At 37.9% G+C, this 20,165-nt stretch overlaps 1 protein-coding gene across 1 annotated transcript in view; it reads right to left on the reverse strand.

Annotated features, from left to right (window-relative positions):
- DISC1 (disrupted in schizophrenia 1) overlaps nucleotides 1–20,165 on the reverse strand; it is a 191,150-nt gene that overhangs the window by 14,290 nt on the left and 156,695 nt on the right. The window contains exons 11-12 of the mRNA XM_021390509.1: nucleotides 9,305–9,548; nucleotides 3,889–3,933 (exon numbers count right to left, since the gene is read on the reverse strand). Of these exons, the coding sequence (XP_021246184.1) occupies nucleotides 3,889–3,933; nucleotides 9,305–9,548 (289 nt within the window). The remainder of the gene's footprint in view (nucleotides 1–3,888; nucleotides 3,934–9,304; nucleotides 9,549–20,165) is intronic.

Genomic DNA, 20,165 nt, shown 5'->3' on the forward strand with positions numbered 1-20,165 from the left:
TGAAAATAATGCCTCTTTCTCATGGCCACCGTTATCCTAGCACGATGGCAAGAATGTCCATTTAATGAACATTTTATTCCTACTGTTTTGTTTTTTTTTTCTTTCTTCAGCATGCCCTATCTTCCACATAGAGAGATGCCCAGACCAATGTCGTATTCATGTGGAGGCTCTGACATTCTGAGCTAAGCACAGTAATTATTTCTTACAACTGACATTCCTGTTAATGAGGCTGCGAATAACTTTTGCTCTTTGTTGCAACAGGATCAGGGTAATGAATCCCACTCTATTTGTAGTCCATTATGACCCTATATTCTGCCTCTGCAGTATTGCCACCTTAGCTGTTATTTGCCATCTGTATACATAAGCACAGCTTTTTTCTTCTCCATGTGTAATTTGCACCTGTCTTTTAATATATCCAATTGTATTGACTTCAGGCTACTCTTTCAATTTATCAAGAACATTCAGAATTCTAATCCTAATTGAAATTATGTTGACTGGTGCATGGACTCTTGCTCTATCTCCTTTTTAAAGGCAAATACCAGCTCTGCTTTTTACTGATCCCCTGGGACTTTAACCTTCTTTAGGAGTTCCCAGAGAAGCTTGTTAATGGTTTGAAGATTGTTTTTCTTGGCTCCTATGCACTTTAGAAGGAATTTCATCAGTCTAGTCTGACTTGAGTGCGTCTCATTTACCTTCAGACCCTTTACCATGCTCTTCTCTTGCTAGCTTCTGGTAAATACTAAGAGCATTACATACATAAGGACGCAATTTATTACTTTTAGAAAGACCAAAAGCTAAGAAAACAAAGAAAAGAAAAAAATTCTGCACTCTGTTCTCTTTTTATTATTCTCCCATTTACCCTTTTTATTAGAAGACATACTGATGCTTTCTTTCAGCTGTCCCTAACGTACACCTTACCATTGAAGTCTCCTGCCAGTTTGCATCTTTTGCTTTCTATAACTTATAGTGGCCTTCCTGGTTCACTTTTACATTGTGCATTACTTTTTTAGGCTCACTGTTAGCACCATTTTTCCTTACCTTTTCAAAATTCTTACGGGCCACTGAAGAGTCCCTGACATAGACAGAGTCAGTAACTGTGTGCTCTTTTCTGCACCAAGAGGACATGATGCTTTACTGGAAATAAAGTCATCTGCTGCTTCCTCCTACCTATTGTTCCCTTGATTTTCTTCAAGTGATTTTTTTTTTTTTTTTTTTAATGGAGGTGGCTTTCTGTCTTCTCTCAGAACTAAGATCAAGGCTGTTTCCCAATTACTTCTGCCCTTATCACCTTCTACTTACAGACTGCTGGCTTGTTCCTTCAGCTTACTAATGCATATTTAGGAGACTTCAGCACTACAACATGCTCCTGTTTCTCATATGCAACAACTCAGGCAAAAAGCTTTTCAGACAGCTGTTTTGCAACTGTGAACAATCTCCTCCCCACAATCACACGCTTTTCCCACATTCCCTTTGCTCGCACTGATCCCTCCTCTGCAGGGATATGACAACACAAGGGAGTTTTAAATGCCTCATCAAAAGTACAGCTTGATGTTAGCAATTCTTCTCCTCGTGTCTCTTTCATTACAGCCAAGGAGGAGCATCCTTGGAAAAGTAGGTATGCAAGCATAGAGTTTTCCATTGCCTTCCAGCACTCTGCTGCGGTCTGTGTGACAGCAGTCTTTCCGTTCTCATCTTAGTAGATTCAAGGTCTACCCTAAGAGCAGACTTCCTAAAAACAGTGCAAACTACTTCACTAGCTCATTTAATTAAACTGTAACAATTCCAGTTCCACTTGTGCGAGAATCAGGCTATTTATTGACTCACAAATAAAAACTCACAGTGGGTCAGGACTTGGAAAAGAAACAAAAGCACCAAACTGTTTTCTAGCATTCACATCCTGCTGTGATAGGAGTCACCATAGCTGGGTACCATTTATAGGTGGTTCGTAGTATTGTTCTTTCTCATCTCTGCTCCCAAGTCACTTAGATGCAACAATCTGGAATGACTAACAGGGTGACCTCCTGTAGGCAATGGGGAGACTGACAAGGATTAAGGGACCAGACTGTCAAAGTAACATTCAGGCAAAGCCTTGACATGGTACAGGGTGGTGACAATTTCATCGACGCTTTATAGCGCTGTCTGCAAGTCAACATCAATCTAGCTGTGGCAGTGTTGTAGAGCCTGGACTTTTAACTCATTTCCACTTCCTTTATTTATATGGTTGCTCTCAATTTTCTTTATGCAGTTTTCCCCTCAAAACTCTGAACATTCTTTTGCTTCCGAAGACTACAAGATCATAATTTCTTACTAAAGGCTTCCACAGCATTAACCCTCTATGCCTGGGTTCTCTGGTGCATTCACAAGCCCAGCACGCATACCACTTTAATGTCCTGGGCTCATCTCCTGCTGAGCAAAAGAACAACTTCTTCAGTCAGGGTCTGGGCTTACAGCACAGGTCACTGCTGTACGCAAGCCTTCAGCAGATCTCTCATCTGTTTTGGTCCAGATCAAATGCAATTTTTAGTTTCCAGAAAACATTTTGCTCTCTTGGCACGTATCACTACCAATATTCTTCCATTTTGCCTTTCCACCGGTAGAGCTTTTTGCTACCTTTATCCTGTGGGACCACCTGCTCCTACTTCATGTCATTCACTGTGTACCTGAACAGTTTTGCTATAACTCACAGCAAAATTCACAGTTGAGACAGGCTATTTGCATTTTCTGATGACCATTTTTTGCAAAGTTCACCTTCACTCTCAAGGCTTCCCATTTTTGTTTATGCTGAATTCACACATAGTTAAGCAGTAGATCCGAGGCATGTTCTCATGCCACAGTCCACTTGTATACAAGATCAGCAGTCTGAGTTCAGTTTTACAGCAGATTTTCTTTCCTGGAGCACTGCAGCTGCTCTGCAGCCTAGGGATTCTTTGGTGGGAGTCCAAAGAAAGGCATCACAGAAGTAGTCACCCTAAACTGCAAGTTCTCGTTTTATTTTATTTTTTAAATTTGCTTGGCTAGTGCTTATAACTTGAACTTGTCATGCAGAATATGCACTATTGTGGGAGGTGAATTGGGCATTATTTACCCATGTAATTAATTTGCTGGCTGGACATAATGCATAGATACTGATTTCCTTAATATGTAGGTTGCAACTCAAGGCATACTGATAAAAAACTGGACCACACTCAAACAGTACAGCTCCACAAACCAGTATGAATCTCTGTACGCATGTATTACCTAAACTTCTAGTTTGCATGTAGACAGTAACAAGCAGATTTTTTTTCTACACTTACACTCATAGGAAATACATCTCATGCTACTCAATTATCCTGGATTTTTTCCTCAAATATATAGAATAGGATCTGACGTCTTTTTATTTATGAAAATAGTGTAAAATGACAAACATTCAGTATTTTTATTCAGATGAAATTCCAATTGACATGTATTCTGCTGCTGTATGCTTTCATACTTCTCAAATAAATTCAAGGGGATTTTTAAAGGTATTTTTAGTGGTACACAAGGAGCCAAGTAAAACATCATGATTACTATGGTGCTACAGCGCAGTTGGCTGAATATAATCGATCCTACATTTCTCCAGCATATCCATTCTGTTGATCATTTGTATTAAAAGCATTAGAAAAGTGCAATTTAACTACAAGCTATCCAGAATACACAGCAATTTTGCCATTATCTTTAACAGAATAAAAGAATGGAACTACTCTAGTTGTGCCTCTGTCATTTTTCTAAATGTCTGCCTACTTCATAGTGATTTTGCTCTCAAATTTTTACCCAAAGGTAATGTTATAGAAACAGATATCATTAGTTTCAATTCAGCCCAAGAAGAGTCTGTATAATATCACTACTTTATACTGTCTAGAAAACACTTACCTCAGATAAATGACCTTCTGCTCCAAATGAAATGTCTTCGACAACCTGTTTGATATAAGTTATTAAATATATGGTAGATACAAGTTGTATAAACATTAAGGTTTCAATGGAACTTACAAAAACAGTATAGCACATAAACTTATATAAGCTGAACAATTACATCATTTCGCTACACATCTATGAAATATTACAATTGCGCTTATAGTGGGGCTGTGGCAGCCACCCAATATTTGAAGCTAAATATGAATACATTTTATTAAAGCCTGACTTTTGGCTTCTCTCTTAAAACCAACATGGATATAACCTCTAAAAATGAAAAACTATAGATTGAGATTAACTTCTCTACCAAACTCTTGCTGATCTATACACACTGTTCAGAAGTCTACAAAAGTTTTCTGGCACAAATCTTCTACGTCAATTTGGGCAAGAGAAGTGAGAGAACTCCACTGAAGGTTTTTATTAGTAATCTGTGGTAACTATGGTTCCTCTTTCAAAACTTATTTCATCTGTAAATTCTATAAGAAATTAGCCAACATTTCCTTGATTGGCTGAGGAGCAGTCAAAAAAACCTCATGTTAACATTATTGGAAAAGCATTATTACTTACCATACACAGCAATATTGATAATATTTAAATAAACTGAGATAGGGATATTGCTTAATAGGTCAATACTTATTATCACAGGTATGCATGTATTTGTATATTAAAGCATAAAGTCTTACTCTGCCATAAGATCGTTTTTATTATTGGATGTTTCCTAAGTCTATCTGAAGAAACATTGTTTAAATTTATTTTACCTTAGTATTCATTTTCTCGTTATAATTTTACTGTAACGTACTTGTAATCATTAAATGTATTGAGACAATAGTGTCTCAAGACAACAATTCCCAGAAGGCCAATGGTTTCCTGAGGTGCATTAAAAAGAACACGACCAGCAGGATGAGGGAGATGATCCTTCCTTTCTACTCTGCCCTGGTGAGGCCACATTTAGACTACTGAGTCCAGTTCAGGGCTCTCCAGTTCAAATAAAGACAGGGAACTCCTAGAAGGAGTCCAGCAGAGGGACACAAAGATGATTAAGGGCCTGGAGCATCTCCCATGCGAGGAAAGGCTGAGTAACCTGGGTCTGTTCAGCCTTGAGAAAAGAAGACTGAAAGGGGATCTGATAAATGTTTATAAATATCTAAAGGGAGGCAGGAGTAAAATGGATGAGGCCAGGCTCTTCTTGGTGGAGTGTAGTGATAGGATGAGGAGTAATGGCCTAAAACTTGATCAGAGGAAGTTCTGTACCAACATGTAGAATAACTTCTTTATGGTAAGGGTGATGGAGCACTGGAATAGGTTGCCCAGAGAGGTGGTGGAGTCTCCTGCTGTGAAGATATTCAAGACTCATCTGGATGCCTACCTGTGCAAACTATTGTAGGGTATCTAATTGAACAATGGGGTTGGACTCAACAATCTCAAGGTCCCATCCAATCCCTGCAATTCTGTGATTCTATGAACTCTGTCTAAAGAACTGGCATGTTTGCCAATAGCTATGACAGAATTACTCATGTCTAAGGGGCATCTTACTGCCCAGCAGTCTGTGTGACTGTTCAACAATGATCTGACCATTGCATACAAGCCAGGTACCTTTTTTTTTTTTTTTTTTTTTTACAGCAACCCCTTCCCTGGATTAATGCAGAAAACAGTCAAACACTGACTTTCATTGATGCTTAATGCTGACATTCAAAAAGATGATTAAATTTAAAGTTTCCAAATTACTCTTAAAGCTCTACAAACACAACATTTAATTAAAACTCAAATGAAAGCGCTGTTTGTTTAGCTTTCTAAAGGCTTTGTCCTTTACACATGGCACAATTGTCTCCTGGATCACAGGCTATCTCAATTCACATTAATGAGCTGCAGCCTGCTGACCAAAGCTTTCTTGTTGCTTGCCATTGCTAAATTCTGAAAAATGTGTCATACGCTGTGATAACTTTTTTTAACAAGAGACATCAAAGTGAGTATTACTTTTTTTCCCCACAATAATCCATTTAATATCACTTAAAACATGTAGTACTGTAAAAACAGTGAATGAAATGAATGCTTTGCAATGACAGAACACTTTCCCAACGCCAGTCAGTGATCAAGAAAAGACCCTGAAATATCTACCCAGGTGGCAGAACTGAAGAAAGCAGATGTGAGCAAAGAAAAACAGCCTGAACTCTTACCCTTTTTTCTTGCTTCAGTTACAGTGAAAAAAGGAGAAATGATCCACAAAGAATTCTGATAGGATAGCTACCAAAAATGCTGACTTACTAAAGCTAACATGACTGAATTTTTTTTTTAATTTTTTCTTTTTACCTTGTAACTTTAATCACCTCAATTTTCCTGAAATCTAGTGGGTGTTTCTTTCCTTCATAGTGATTAAGAGGGAACACTGCACAGCATGCCAGGCAGCAGCAGCAAAAGAAAAAAGGATAGGTCAGGAACTCCAGCCTGCAGTGCACACATATTCATGTTCACCAAGACACTTGGTGTTAAGGAGGTCCCAACACACACACACATCTATGTTTATTAGTTATTGTTGGTATTTCTAGTGTTATTAAAAGGTTTTCTTTACACATACATTACCAACAAGCAAAAGATAAAGTGAGATTTCATAAGGAGTGGAACAAGCAGGCATTAATGTCTGAAGAGAAATGAAATGTTATTACATATTTTAGAAATCACATACATATATGTATTTAACTGCAATAATAACAATTTCAGCAACTTTAACCTTGCTCACATGCAACCTGGGCAATGGAATTTGTAGTCAGTTTAAAAGCTTGGAACATTTCTGGAATGAAAACTGGAATCTATCTTGAATTCCTTAGAGTCTTGGGAGAAAAAAAAACAAGCCCCATTAGTTAGCAGAAGACCAACTAGAACTGCACTGGCAGGACACCTTATTTTCAGCAAGTTAGCCACTGTAGAGAGAGTACATGCCTGCATGAAAATTCAAGAATCTATTTTAACTACATTAGACAGCAAGCAGACTTTGACACGATCGAGACTAGGCCCACTGTCTATCACTTTGCTTCATCACTTTAAAAAAATATCATATTCTTCTGAGTTATCTGTGGTTGAGAGGCGTACACCTTAATGTTTAAGTAAATCAGATTGTTTGAGGAGGAATTTTGCTGGCCCCATATTATTTAATTTTGGCCAATAAATGAGTAATGATGTTTCAGTAAGCTGAGCTGCCAAAGCATGTGATTGTCTTTCCTGGTTAACAGTCAGTTTTACAAAGGAAGACTGACTTACAGTGCCATAGTTTACGGCACAGATGAGCTGAAAAGAAAAGTCTGTGCTATCCTAGAAAACACAGTTATGAAGACTATAAAGTAACTGTTGACAGTTGATAAACCTGTGCTCACACTTGATGGTAACGTATATGAACTTTCAAAGAATTTACACCTTGCATATTTTAGTTCAGAACAAATTGTATCTAGTGATGATATTTAATTAAAAACAAAAAATGGCCATCCTGCAAAGCAGTATCTGAGGGTCTAAGTGAGGCATTATTTTCATTCTCCTATTCTGCTTCTCTCATTCTTCTGATTCTTATTTTTCTTTCTTTCTTTCTACATACACTGTAGGATATAATTATATGCAAGAAAACTGTATTTATAATGTACATCAGCAAAAACTCTGCTATATTTAGCCAGATATGACATGATAAATAACTGGAACACTTCATCTATAGTATTTCACCATCGAGTATATTAATTACCTGGGCATTAAATGCACCTTCAAAGGCATCTGTACACATATCCTATTGTTACCCCTTGCTGTACTGTTTTGAAGCTAGCAATTCAATAATTTCTAAATATAAAGAATGCCACTCCTCTTTTTGCTTCACTGATCAACCCTCCCTTTAGGTATTTCCTAAAGTAGAACAGAGAGGACAGTTGAAGGGAAAGATCATTCCAGAAACAAGGTAACCACATCAAATTATTCCTCTCATGAGGTTAGCACAGCTTTACAAATAATATCAAATCAGGTATCTTAACAAATACACATTTTTCCATTAGGTATTTCCACTTGGTTATTAAAAACTCCTAACAGCCACCAGTAAGACTTTCTTTGTGCAACCAGGCCTTCTGACCTCACTCCAGAACCAAAAGTCACATCACTTCATTTGCCTGTATGTCATTCTAGGGGACAGCAGTTCCACTTTCCAAGGAAGTGACTTGGACTTGCAGATGAAATGATTGATAACTATTGCACAAATCTCAAGAGTGCTACAGGAAAAAAACACAATGCTCTGAAGCCTCCAGAGCTTCCCAGCTGCAATTTCAAAGGGGAATCACAGCTTTCCATAACCAGCAAAGCTGCTCATATTACTTCAGTCTACTCATCAGGGATATAATATGGAAAAAAAAAAAAAAGAAATCACAGAGAAAAAAAACTAATCAAAGCCACAGCTGACCATTTCCAACAAAAATGCCTTCTATGTGGATTCAGTCTGTAGAGTACCTTTCCTAGGCTGCAAGTACTGATGAGCCCTAGTTTAAAAACAGAATTTTACTAAAACAGAAGATTTTCACAGTAAGGTAACACCTTGTTTTCTGCTAAGTCTCAGCCAGAATAAATGCAAAATGTGATATCAGCTTTCAATGTAATGCACAGTTCAATGGCACCTAGCACCACATACGATTAAGTACACTTTCAATTTTTGTCAATCAAATTCCAAGGTAGTAAAACTGACAACTCCTGTTGGAGTGCCTTTTTGTCACATTACTGTTGTTGGGTGATGAAGCTTTTCAATAGCTTTTTTACATTGACAGTGCAGTTAATTTTATTTTATTTTATTTTTAGGTAGTTATAAATATTTAAGCAAGGATAGCATTCCAGAGAAGAACACAAAAACTTCAAAGAAATTTCTCAGACCCTTTAACCCCCATGATTTTTTCCTTCTTTTAATATTGGCTATGTGCTGGTAGTCTACTGACAGCTGAGCTACAAAGCCTTTGACCTTTTCACTGAAGCAGGAAAACTTGCCCCCTCTCCTCTTCATCTAACCCAGACCCAGGGCTAACTAGTCAGTAGAACTAACTCAGAGTAAAACTCATCTGTATGATGAGGAGCAGCTGGTAATTTCTGTTAAATACTTAAAGAATCTTAATAAAATGTTTTTCCTTTAAACCCTGATGCATTCACTGCCTGAATAATTTCCATATTTTAAGAAGAATGATGGTTAAGGAAAGAAGAGTTGAAGGGCTTCTGAGAAGCTAATAAGCTATTTTATTCATGTCCCACATTGGAGGCCAGATGTTAAGATCATTTTTAACCTGCCCTGCTGACCCGTCACCCAGATTTAACTCTTCCTCTCAAGATAAGAAAAAGCACTACTGTTTCAAATCCAGCTATAGGGTATTCCAGATACCTGTTTCAGCTTACTGTGCTTGGGGCAGGAAACTCTGTCCCACTCCGTGCCCTTTGGAAAGTGATCTTCTTTCCTCTTTTCAGAATCAGAAGGGCCATCAGCAGTCATCTCCAGCTCATCTATTTGGTTCTCCTCTTCCTCAAAACCACAGCAATTGGTTTCTTTCAGTTGAAACCCTCGGATCAACAGCTGACAGGCCTCTAAGTCAGCTTCCCACACTCTCTGAAGCAGCTGGCTCCCACAACTGAAATGAAAGCCAAAAGAAAATAAAACAGCAGTTCAGGGAGAACAGTTGCTATTTCAAGTAACTTCAGGGTTACTGCTTGTGATTAGATAGGAAAACGAAACCAACGGAAAAACACCACCAAATCAAATACTTCCATGAAGCTATTTCAAAATGAAAAGCAAAAATGTGATGGCTTTATTGCGAAGCAGACGTCATTAAAAAGAAATCTTTGCGTTAAGATGTTGTTTTCAACTGTACAATGTACACTGGCTAGATAGGACCATCTCCTGATTCAATGCAAGTCCAGAAGCCTTGCACTCACAACCAACATTTTCTTAATTTTATCAGGTATGTCAGCCTGAAAGCAGTCATGCAGTTTTTGAAAGTCTTGTAGAAGATAATGGATCAGCAATCACATTATTTACCACATTAAATCAGCTCTAGTGTTCAGAAAATAGGTACAACCATGAGTTCTAATTTTTTTCGTTATGCTGAAATGTGCATGCTTTGACCCTAGAGAATCAAATTAGAGTAAGCTGGTAATACCCTCCTTCAGACTTCTACTTTTGAATGTTGTCCTTATCTCTCCCTAAAGTGTTCTTTTGGGTTTTTTTTTTTGCGTTTTTTTTCTTTTTTAATTTTGTTATTCTACTAAAAAAATTAGGAAATTCAAAATACCAAATTTCTTCATACATTTAATCTATTACTCTTCTCCAGAGCTGTACATGTACATTACAAGTACATGTAAACTACAAATACTGAGATCTGTTCAAGTAGATATTGTCATCTGAACTGAAAAGGTATTCTACGAATAGCCAGTTTTTCAGAATGAGACACTGAATACTAGCATCACATTGCTCTTAAGAGATGTGGTCACATCTCCATTTAATACATCTTGTCTCCAAGGAACCAAAGGATTAAGTTGCCTGCAAAAATGTAGAAGATCATTGGTATGGCCTGGAATGGGATTCAGAAGTGCTGATTCCCATGGCGATACACACTTCCAGATAGATTTGAATACTAATATCTAATGACCACAATACTTCTTCTCAGTGCTTTTCAAATTATGTAATTTGCAATATAATAGTAGGCAATTAAAAGTTATTAAAAGAAGGAAAATAACTATTTGATTTTAAATTTTCTGACCAAATTAAATACTAGTTTATCTTTTATTCTGTTTGAGGGATAAAGGAGCTGCACTGCTTACAATAAATTCATTAATCTAATAAAGGTACATTCTTAAACTCTGCAAACACAAGATGCCAAGCTGTACACTTCACAAAGCAGTATTTTGAGACCGAAGCAAAACTGGGCTCCAAAAGCTGAGCTACTTGATCTGTTCTTATGGGTCAGTGCCAGTGGTTATTGAAGGCAGCATGCAGCATGAGGCCCACAAACTGGTCTCCCTCACAGTGTCACTAATCAGAAAGTGAAAAAAGTCTTGACCGGATTATAGTTCTATGTAGGTAGCATTTTACTTCCCGAGCCAGAAATATTAAATAACCCCCACTATTTCTGTACTTGTCAGTTATACCATCATGGTTACACAGAACATTTCTCTGCAGATATGCATAACCCCTTTTACTTGCTTTTTGCAAAAGTTTGTTTGCAGTTATATATGGCATATTATAATAGGCTCAAAACACACTAGAGACCTGAATAATAATTTTCAGTGGATAGCTTGTTTTGGCTCTTCATTTTAATGAAGAGCTCTGTTGACAAAACTGGGACAGAGATATTGATACATATGGTATACACAGTGGAGAAGATGAACAACTTATATAAAAGTAATTGTGCCTGGGCTTATTCGGCAATGACTCGGCTCCTTGGTCAACATACTTTTGGTTATGTCTTACCCCTGTTTCATTAATCAGGGATTACTGAACACATCTCTAATAGCTTGCTCTTATTTCAAAGGCATCTTCATTTTATCATTACATTAGTAGAACTCTTGAACTAAAACACCGAAGAAGAATATTAAATGATGTTACGCTGAACATTTCAACAAAAATCTGTAAGTGTACTTATAATTGGATGTTCCAGATCTACCTAAGCGCAAGGACTTTGCACCTTTTAGCCTTTATTTCAAAATTCAATGTTTAGAAGAACTTTCCAAAAACACTTTTACAGTGGAAATTATTTGAAAGTTGTAAATATTTGACAAAGAAACAAAGAACAAATAATCATTACAAAATATTTTGTCCCCAGCATGCAAAATCTTTACATTTAATGTCAGGTAAAAAAGATCAACTGAATTTCAGAGGTTTTTTTTTTTGTGTTTAATACATAGTAAAAGTCCATTTGCAGTCTCTATGAAGTCAAAAGTCTGTGGGTGTCTATACTGAAAACAGTGAGTTTCTCATGTATGCAACTCTTCAAAAATGATGGATCAAGATAGGGTTTGTTTTTATATTATTCCTATATTTACAAATACTTTAGGATGTATTAATCTGCAGATGCCATATGCCTGTCTGCACATTCCTAATGAAGTGGTATATGAGGCAAGTTCAGCAGAGGTGGGAGGAATGATTTGCTGGAATCCACAACACATCACAAACCATCAGCCATTTATACAGACTCAGCAATAACAAAGCATACCTTAATCACCCAATGATTCTGAACATCCAAGTGCCAGAGGACTCATGAGTCCCAAGCACTAGGTTTTGTACAAATACCAGTCAGATTACAAAGAGCTAGATGCAGGCAGCAATGTTCAAAAAAACAGTGAGACAACAGTGAACTGAACATAGTGCTTTAGTTACAGTACAACAGTTCAATTAGTTACATCAGCAAGTAATTAGTCTAATCACAGTCAAGCACATGGAGGTATCAGAGTGAATGAGGATTCTAAGGATTTGCAGGAGGCCAATGAAACAAGTCTGCGGTTCCTGAAGTTTTCCATCCCTCCATAAACTAATCACAGAGGAAAGATAAAAGATGCTAGTATAAAAGCACAATGGGCAGGCGGTGGATACCAATGTCATTCAACATCTTGAGATGGAGATCAGTCTTTTGATACCAAATGAAAAGACTGTGAACAGCCTAAAACGTGAAGGCTAGCGGTTATGTTTAATGTAATAGAACAGAAGGAACCAATGAAGAAAATTAAACAAAGTGACATGATCAGAAACACAGAATTTAAAAAGAAGAGGGAGAGTAAGAGAGCATTCACTGCAGCAGCAATGGCGTTTTGACTGGATGAGGGTAGGGTAAGACTGCTTTCATCAAGTTGATGTCAGAGAAATATATCTGGAAATAACTGAGATGCAAGACTCAGTACAAGTAATTTTTTATCTGAATGGATAGTTCAGACAGATCTTATCTCCATGATACTATGCAAAAAGAATCTACACCAGCAGGCCTAGGTTGACCTGAAGAATGCCTGAGATATCCACAACACAAATAGAAGCAGGAAGGAGAATTCTGGATTCAGTCAAGTTGATGATGATGAAAGAGTTGTCAGAGAAACAAAGCTGTTTATAGACAGGAGGAAATGACTGTGGAACAGAGAGGCTTATCTGTGAGTTCTCTTCATAAAGCAGCTGTTGAAATTGTAGTTGCAGATGCCTTTGCAAAGTCTCAAGTAGGAAGTGGCAGCCACAAGTAGCTTTCCAGGGAACACCACCACAGCCCAGGAAGTGCAGAAATAAAGAGGGCAACTTCAATCTACATATAACACTGTGTGAAAATCATGTTGAGAGTTATATCCAACAAGGATTCTCTTTCTTCCTTGAACATTGCTCCTCAGTCTTTCCACAAGATTCCCAGAAATACCCATGCGGGTTCTTTATGCGGCTCTCAGCACAACATTATTCTAAAGCTATTTATAGTGTTAACTGGAACTCTGAGAACACGACTTTCTTATTGAAGGCTCTGCAGACATACAAAAGGCACACTCAGTTCCGGAATATTATACCCTAACTGAAAACATGTCCATGTAAAAATAGTCAAAAGACTATATTAAGCCTCATTTAGGAAAAAAAAAATCACCAAAAAGCTCCTAGAAAGCAAATCGGAATCAGCACAGGGAGATATCAGTACTTGTAAATCTCACTATCTCTCACTTTTAGGAATGTCACTTTGTGAGTGGACTGTTAAAAGTGGTTTATGACACCCTGAGGTCAACATTGTATGTTGATACAAGATATTGCTTATTTTAAGGACAGCAAGGGGAAATCCCCGTAAGAAGCCACTGAAAGTAAGAGCAGAGCTAAAAGGCTACGTAGTACAACATATATTTGGAAACTGCATAAACAAAGCCTAACTTAGGAGGGGTGATTAACTAAGAAGAACTACTCCAGACAATTTCCTTCTAATGGGTGAGCCATTACCTTTTTCCAGTACCAGGCACATTTGTTCACACTCTGCACTCACTGACACTAAAGGTAGTTTTCTCTTGACAAGACAGCAAACCAAGAGCAACAACAATAGTTGGGCAGAAACCAAGGGGATTTTCACTATGACAGTTAAAATTACTGGAAAATAAAGAAGCTTGATGGAAGATGGCAATTGGAATCAGAAGTCTTTGCTCTATTTACCTCTTTACTGTTGTTCTACGGTACAAACTAGGGAAAGTTTGTTTGTAATTTGGTCTCTCACATTCTATTTATATTTTGCACCATAGGGAAAGAACTAGCTCTTCTTACTCCACATTTAGTTCTGTCTTTGCTGTCTTTTCTTAAGGCAACAGCCATGCAGTGAACAAAGGGAGCAAGCAAAGGAAAGAAAGTATGGAGCAATATTTAACTGACAGGGGACTAGAGGATGGAAGAAAACCATATTGCTTTACTCTTTGCAGAAACCCACCCTTCTGATTTGTTTTATTGTATTAATTCATTCATGCATTAAGAGCTCTATTTATATTTGTCAAGTATTTACAACTCCAGGAATGTTTTGCTTTTCTCCTTTATAAAACAAGGTTTCCAGTCTGATCTGTTCTTGATTTTAATGTTAGCTGTTATATTTTAAGATGGCTACAACCAATCTGTTGAACAAACTGAGAACTGCAGTGTTCTTATCAGTGGGTCACATGAGGCTCTAGGCACAGGAAAGCACATAACCCTGTTTTCCCTGTCCGTCTGGCTGGTGTGCAACAGCAGTTTGATAAGGGAGAAGGTACAACTAGGGCTCATCATATTGCAAGTCACAGATTATGAACATAAAAGAAAGAAGAAAAAAGGGTCAGGAAAAGGGAAAAAGAAAGCTTGAACTCTGAACAGAAAAACTTTTCCCCCTCTTGCCTGCACACCAGAAAGTCACCTTTTCTGAATATCTGAAATCAAAAAACCTTCTGGTTTTGCCGTTTTTTTCTTCCTGCAACTTTCTCTAATCCTATAAACCCCTTCTATACACACCAGTCACAGAATCTCAATTTCACAATTCAATTCCCTGCATTGTGTCTCTTCCCTGCAATCTCCTCAGGAGCTGAAAATCTCATGAATTCATTTTGTATTGTTTTGATCATGTGTTTCTCCCCCAGTGTGCAAGACTTATTTTTCCTACTCCCTTATTTCAGAGCTCAGTGACAACTTATTTGCTGTTCAGCACTACTATTGCATTTCTCTGTGTAAAAACAAGACTCGCTCCCAGGAGGTTAGGAAACTCCATACTCCCCTGTCAGATGACAGCCTACTCGTACTCCTACTTCACAGACTAAATGGAACTCCTTGGCAAAGTCTGAAGCTGGCAGCATGTTTCTCTGACACAAGTGATTTGCTTCTCTAACCTTGCCTTCTCCCTTGTAAAACATACAAAAATATCTAGCAGACTACGCAACATAATATTTTATGGAAAGTAGGTTGAAGTAAACAACAGTAGCAGACCCTCTTTAGATGTGATATTTAATGACTTGCTGGAGAATGCTCTGGACCCCAAAGCCCAAAAAATCAATCCTCGTAATCTCCAGCTTCTAGACTCCTACACTTTTAACACCCAAAGTTATGCTCTGAGATTACTTTTCTAACATCTAAATTCTCTGCACGTTCTCTGCACAACAGAAAGTGACACAAAAGATGTGGTAGTGCAGTAGAGTCATAGATACTGCTTTCCTACAGCTGAAAGAATGGATGATAGGAGTGGTTCTGCTTTCTGCAGCATCTCAGGAGCAAAAGCAAATGAGCAAAGAGGTGAGCTGAGCCCCGCTCCCAGCCCAGACTAGTCCTCAACACTGTGGTTGTGGTATCCTGCTCTCCTCTACTCAGGGATGTAGTAGGACAGAGTATACCTGGTGATACAGTGGGCAGTGTAGAAGGAACCAGGTCTCCTGCATCATTCTTGAGTGATCTAACCCCTACAGCATTGCTAGGGAATGCCAACATTCTTCTAAGTACGCTGGGGTTAAGAGCTATCTCTTCTTGGCTTGTTGAGCAAGAAGATGAGCAAAAGTTCAATTCCCAATTTGATCCCAAATTCTAGAGGACTCCAAATACAAGCAAAGTACTAGTTCTTACTTAGTGGGAGAATGGAGAAGAATATCCCGTTATTAAGGTATGCTCTGGCCAACGCGTTTCCCATTGCCTAGTTTAGTGCCCTACTGATGATGCTGTTAGAAATCCCAGCCATAAACAAAGGACAGTGCAGACACCCTTATGTCAGTGTAAGAAACACAGAATGGAGCTGAAGCATAACAAAACTACTCTGGAAGGAAAAACACCACTCTGTAACACAGCTAACACAAATGCTGCACAAACTCCTTCATGCTACTACTACCTGTTTCACGGACCTTGCTTCTTTCTCTATGCCCCTGTCTGAACCATCACTCCAGAGACAGTGTACCTTCCCTGCTGGCTGGCAACAACAACCTCCAAAGGTCTTTCTATTCCTTCCAGATGTAAACTTAACTCTTACCTTCCCTGCCTCTTGTCCCCTCTCCGTTTGCCATTATCTAGTGGTTAACACCATTTTATTGCTTGTGGTAGAACTGGAGAAAGTCTTGAGATGAGGATTCTTTGCAAGTCCAGGCACAAAATAAATGTACACAGAATTAGCTAGGTGATAAGATCTAAATACACAACTTATATTTATGCCTATTGTGTTCTGTTTGTAAACAATTTTAACCGGCTTCTTTCATCTTTGTGCAAAGGATTTTACAGTATGTGAGAATGTGAAGATGTATGTATGTGAAGAGATACATATATATAAAGGAAATAAGCCCTTTTAATCGATACTTTTCCTTTAATGTAATGGTAGTAACACTGAAGTCAAAAATCAGTGCACCATGTCTATTAAATATTTCACAGTGATACAAGATTAGGTGCACAGTTTTCAGGTGTGCATACAAAATTGCCAAAGCAGGATAAACAAAGGGGAGCTGTGAGTGTAAGCAGTTTCCAATGTTGTATTTGTAGCTCAATTACTTCTGCCAGCAGCTGAGATGCACAATACTGAAAACATAACCTTTAGGGTAGGAAGCAAGACAAACAGTGTATTAGGAGGAAGAGCTGCAAGTGGACCAGCGCCCTGGACCATCTGCAAGCTGGACTTGAATCTTCCTGAATTCTACTTCCCTCTCTATTTCTATAGACTTTGACTTAAGGATGCATTATGTTTTACACTAACAACTGCCTTTTAACAAATTGATGACGAAACCTGTTTATAATGGATGGATTCTAAGATTCCCATGGAATTCTCTCAGATTTTTGAAAAGCTAATAATTTGAAGCAATTTTGTAAGCCACTTAAAAAAATTTCCCGTTAAGACATTCAGATTTTTCCATAGAAGGAACAATTAAGAAATGTAATATTCATGTTAAAGTATGTGGCCCCTCATAGTGATCTCAGTAAAGAGAAAAACATACATGTCTAAAAATATTATTGCCACTTTTTCATTAAAAAATAAAAGCTTTTAAACTACAGAATCATTATCCACAAACTTCTTTACTCAAAATAAAGCATTACCTATTGTTTTTGAGATACTGAAGGATCAAAAGCTAAACTGAAATCCACAGAAAAAAAAAACTGATATAAGAAGTTAATTCTGTCTTACGCTGATATTTTATGTGAAATGTATTTGTGTTTTATGACTGCTCTTCCTTTCCTAAAAGACCTGCTCAAAATAAGGAGGATGAACAATTTTTCTAGTGCTTAAAACCAATAATGGAAACTCGATTAAGGTTATTAAAAAACGAGAGTACGTACAATGCTGAACAACTTTTGTTTTCTCTTCCATCCTCTAGCCGTTTATTTTATCCAGTACAAAACTTTAATCACAGCCTGTCATTTTTCTATCAATATTCAATGTCACTGTGTTATCCTTAAATTATCTCCACTGGAAACACAAAATGACAGGCTGCTGCAGCTGATGTTTTTCACTTTGATCGTTAATGCAAGGTGGATGTGGGAATGGAAACCTACGCATCAAATGCGGGAAACCAACTAATTTACAAGGGAAGAAGGAAGGCACCTTGTAGGAAGAATTTACTACTCAATTTAGTCCCTACATTTATTGTAGTTTATTTTTATTATATTACCTAATCTATAATGTAAAAATTTACTGCTTGCTTTTTGGACTATTTATTTCTCTTAAGAAAAGGTATAGAGTTACGAACCTTAACCCTCACCTCTACTGAAACATTAATTATAAATAATCTATTCTAAAAGTGAAAAACTTAACTTTGATAGATGAAGAGAAAGCGACCAAGGAATTCTTCTTATTAAGCAAGCCACAAAGCCAGCTTCTCAACTATAGTTTATCATTCACCTCGTTCATAATCTGATTAAGCACCTTCAAGTTTTGTGCTAACACTGATAACTCAGTCTGCAACCTGCTTGCCTTTGGTTCCTGCAATAACAGCAAAGCCCCACAATGTCATTAAACAGTTGGATTTTTTTTATTTTTGTTTTTAGTGGATGGAGATTGCCGGAATGAGATCTTTATCTGCACTCTTTAATATCTGATCCCAAACAAGATTTAAAGGAGGGACATAAATTAAGCCTAGTTTTGGAAAGCACGCATCTCAGGGTTTGTGCATTCATCTAAGGTCTGTTCAAATCACTGAGCTGCTGCACAAACCTAAGTACTATCACGAACTTCAACCTCAAAATAGATTCAAATCCTTGTGGCTTTCACTGAAACTGAAGGAAATTAGTGGCTTTCAAAGCCACAACCAGCTCTAATCCAAGAAAATACATTTGTTTCCAGAAGTACACAATGGGAAGAAAACACAGCGTTTGAATTGAGGCCACATTCTCAGCTGTCAGAAATCCATGCTGTTGCAATCACAGCTATGTCTATTTATACCAACAGAAGAATGCATTCTTATCGCGAACCAATTAGAATAATGAGCCTGATCTCTTAGTGTTTATTATTGTCTCTGACCACAAGTGCTAGGAAGCATACAGAAGGAATTTACAATTTTCCCATGTTTATTTTTTATTCACCTCTGCTCTCCAATATAGAACGCCACAGTTTATAATATATTCCCTCTCTGAAAGGATGCCAGATTGAGAATATCAGTGTCAAGTGAATTTGGGAACACGAATCATCTTGTGTACTGCTGACTGAGCAAGAATTAAGCACACATAAAGAAATGCCCTTTTAGAAAAGATACTATCAGGACAGATAACATATTCTCACCATGTAGGAACGTACCTTGAAATTGAACCTTTGTAACTAGGAAGACATGCCTGGAAAAAATGAGAGAGCTGGCAAAATACTGATGTCAATAGGCAAATAGGCAAATGCTTCCAGAGCTCCCCTGAAAGGACTGAAGGCACAATACAAGCTGCTGGAGCTGTAGGGTTGAATAAGGTCAAATCCTGTTCTGGTTCAAAAGGAGAAAAGTATAGAAAGAAGGCTACAGATTCTCCTTTTTGGACCCTGTTAGCTGCAATGTGCAGGTTGAGGCCTGCATGCCCACCCAACCTGGCAGTGTGCTCTCATCAGTTAGTATGTTAAGTAATGAATGCTTCCAAATGCCAGTGGGAAGAACCGTTCCAGCTGCACACGAGGTAGAGTTATCCTACTCAGGCTGTGCAGGTAGTGTCTTGCTTGCAGGGACACACTCTAAAACAACAGCAGTAAGAAAATGCACATCCACTTCTGAATAACTTTCTTGCAAAGTTCAGAAGGGATCGGATCTTTCTCAGTACTTATATTAACTTATATGCAGCCACCAGGGAATCTGGTAAAATAACATCAACTTAAAATCATAGATACCAAAGTAACAAACAGCATTGCACATCTCTCCCTCCTCCATCATGGAATCACATATCCACAGCTGAGAAAGCTTTGCACGAGATCAGCTCACAGAGAAGACAACAGCTGGGCAGAGCTGGGCAAGGCACAGGTGATGGTGGTGGGTAAAGAGAAGAACTTTTAAGTATTTATAGCCATTTACAGCACTCATCTTCATCTCAGCAAAAATTAAAAGACTGAGAAAATCCTCATAAAAATTACTGAAAACAGTCTTCTGCTTAAATGGATCCATTTCATCAAGTTATCAAACTTGGTCCCTAGTTTGGAGCGCCTCTCAGCTGACGCTACTCTCTTTCTAAACATCTGCAAATAATGCTAGCTGTGCTGTTGCACATTATCTCCATTATCTGTACAAGAAGGTGAAACCTCTGCACTTTAGCTTGACACAGCATCCAAAGGTAACACCTCAGCAGCTACAGTACACAGCAAATACATCCTATT

Source organism: Numida meleagris, chromosome 3, assembly GCF_002078875.1.
Source record: "Numida meleagris isolate 19003 breed g44 Domestic line chromosome 3, NumMel1.0, whole genome shotgun sequence".
Taxonomy (NCBI): Eukaryota; Metazoa; Chordata; class Aves; order Galliformes; family Numididae; genus Numida; species Numida meleagris.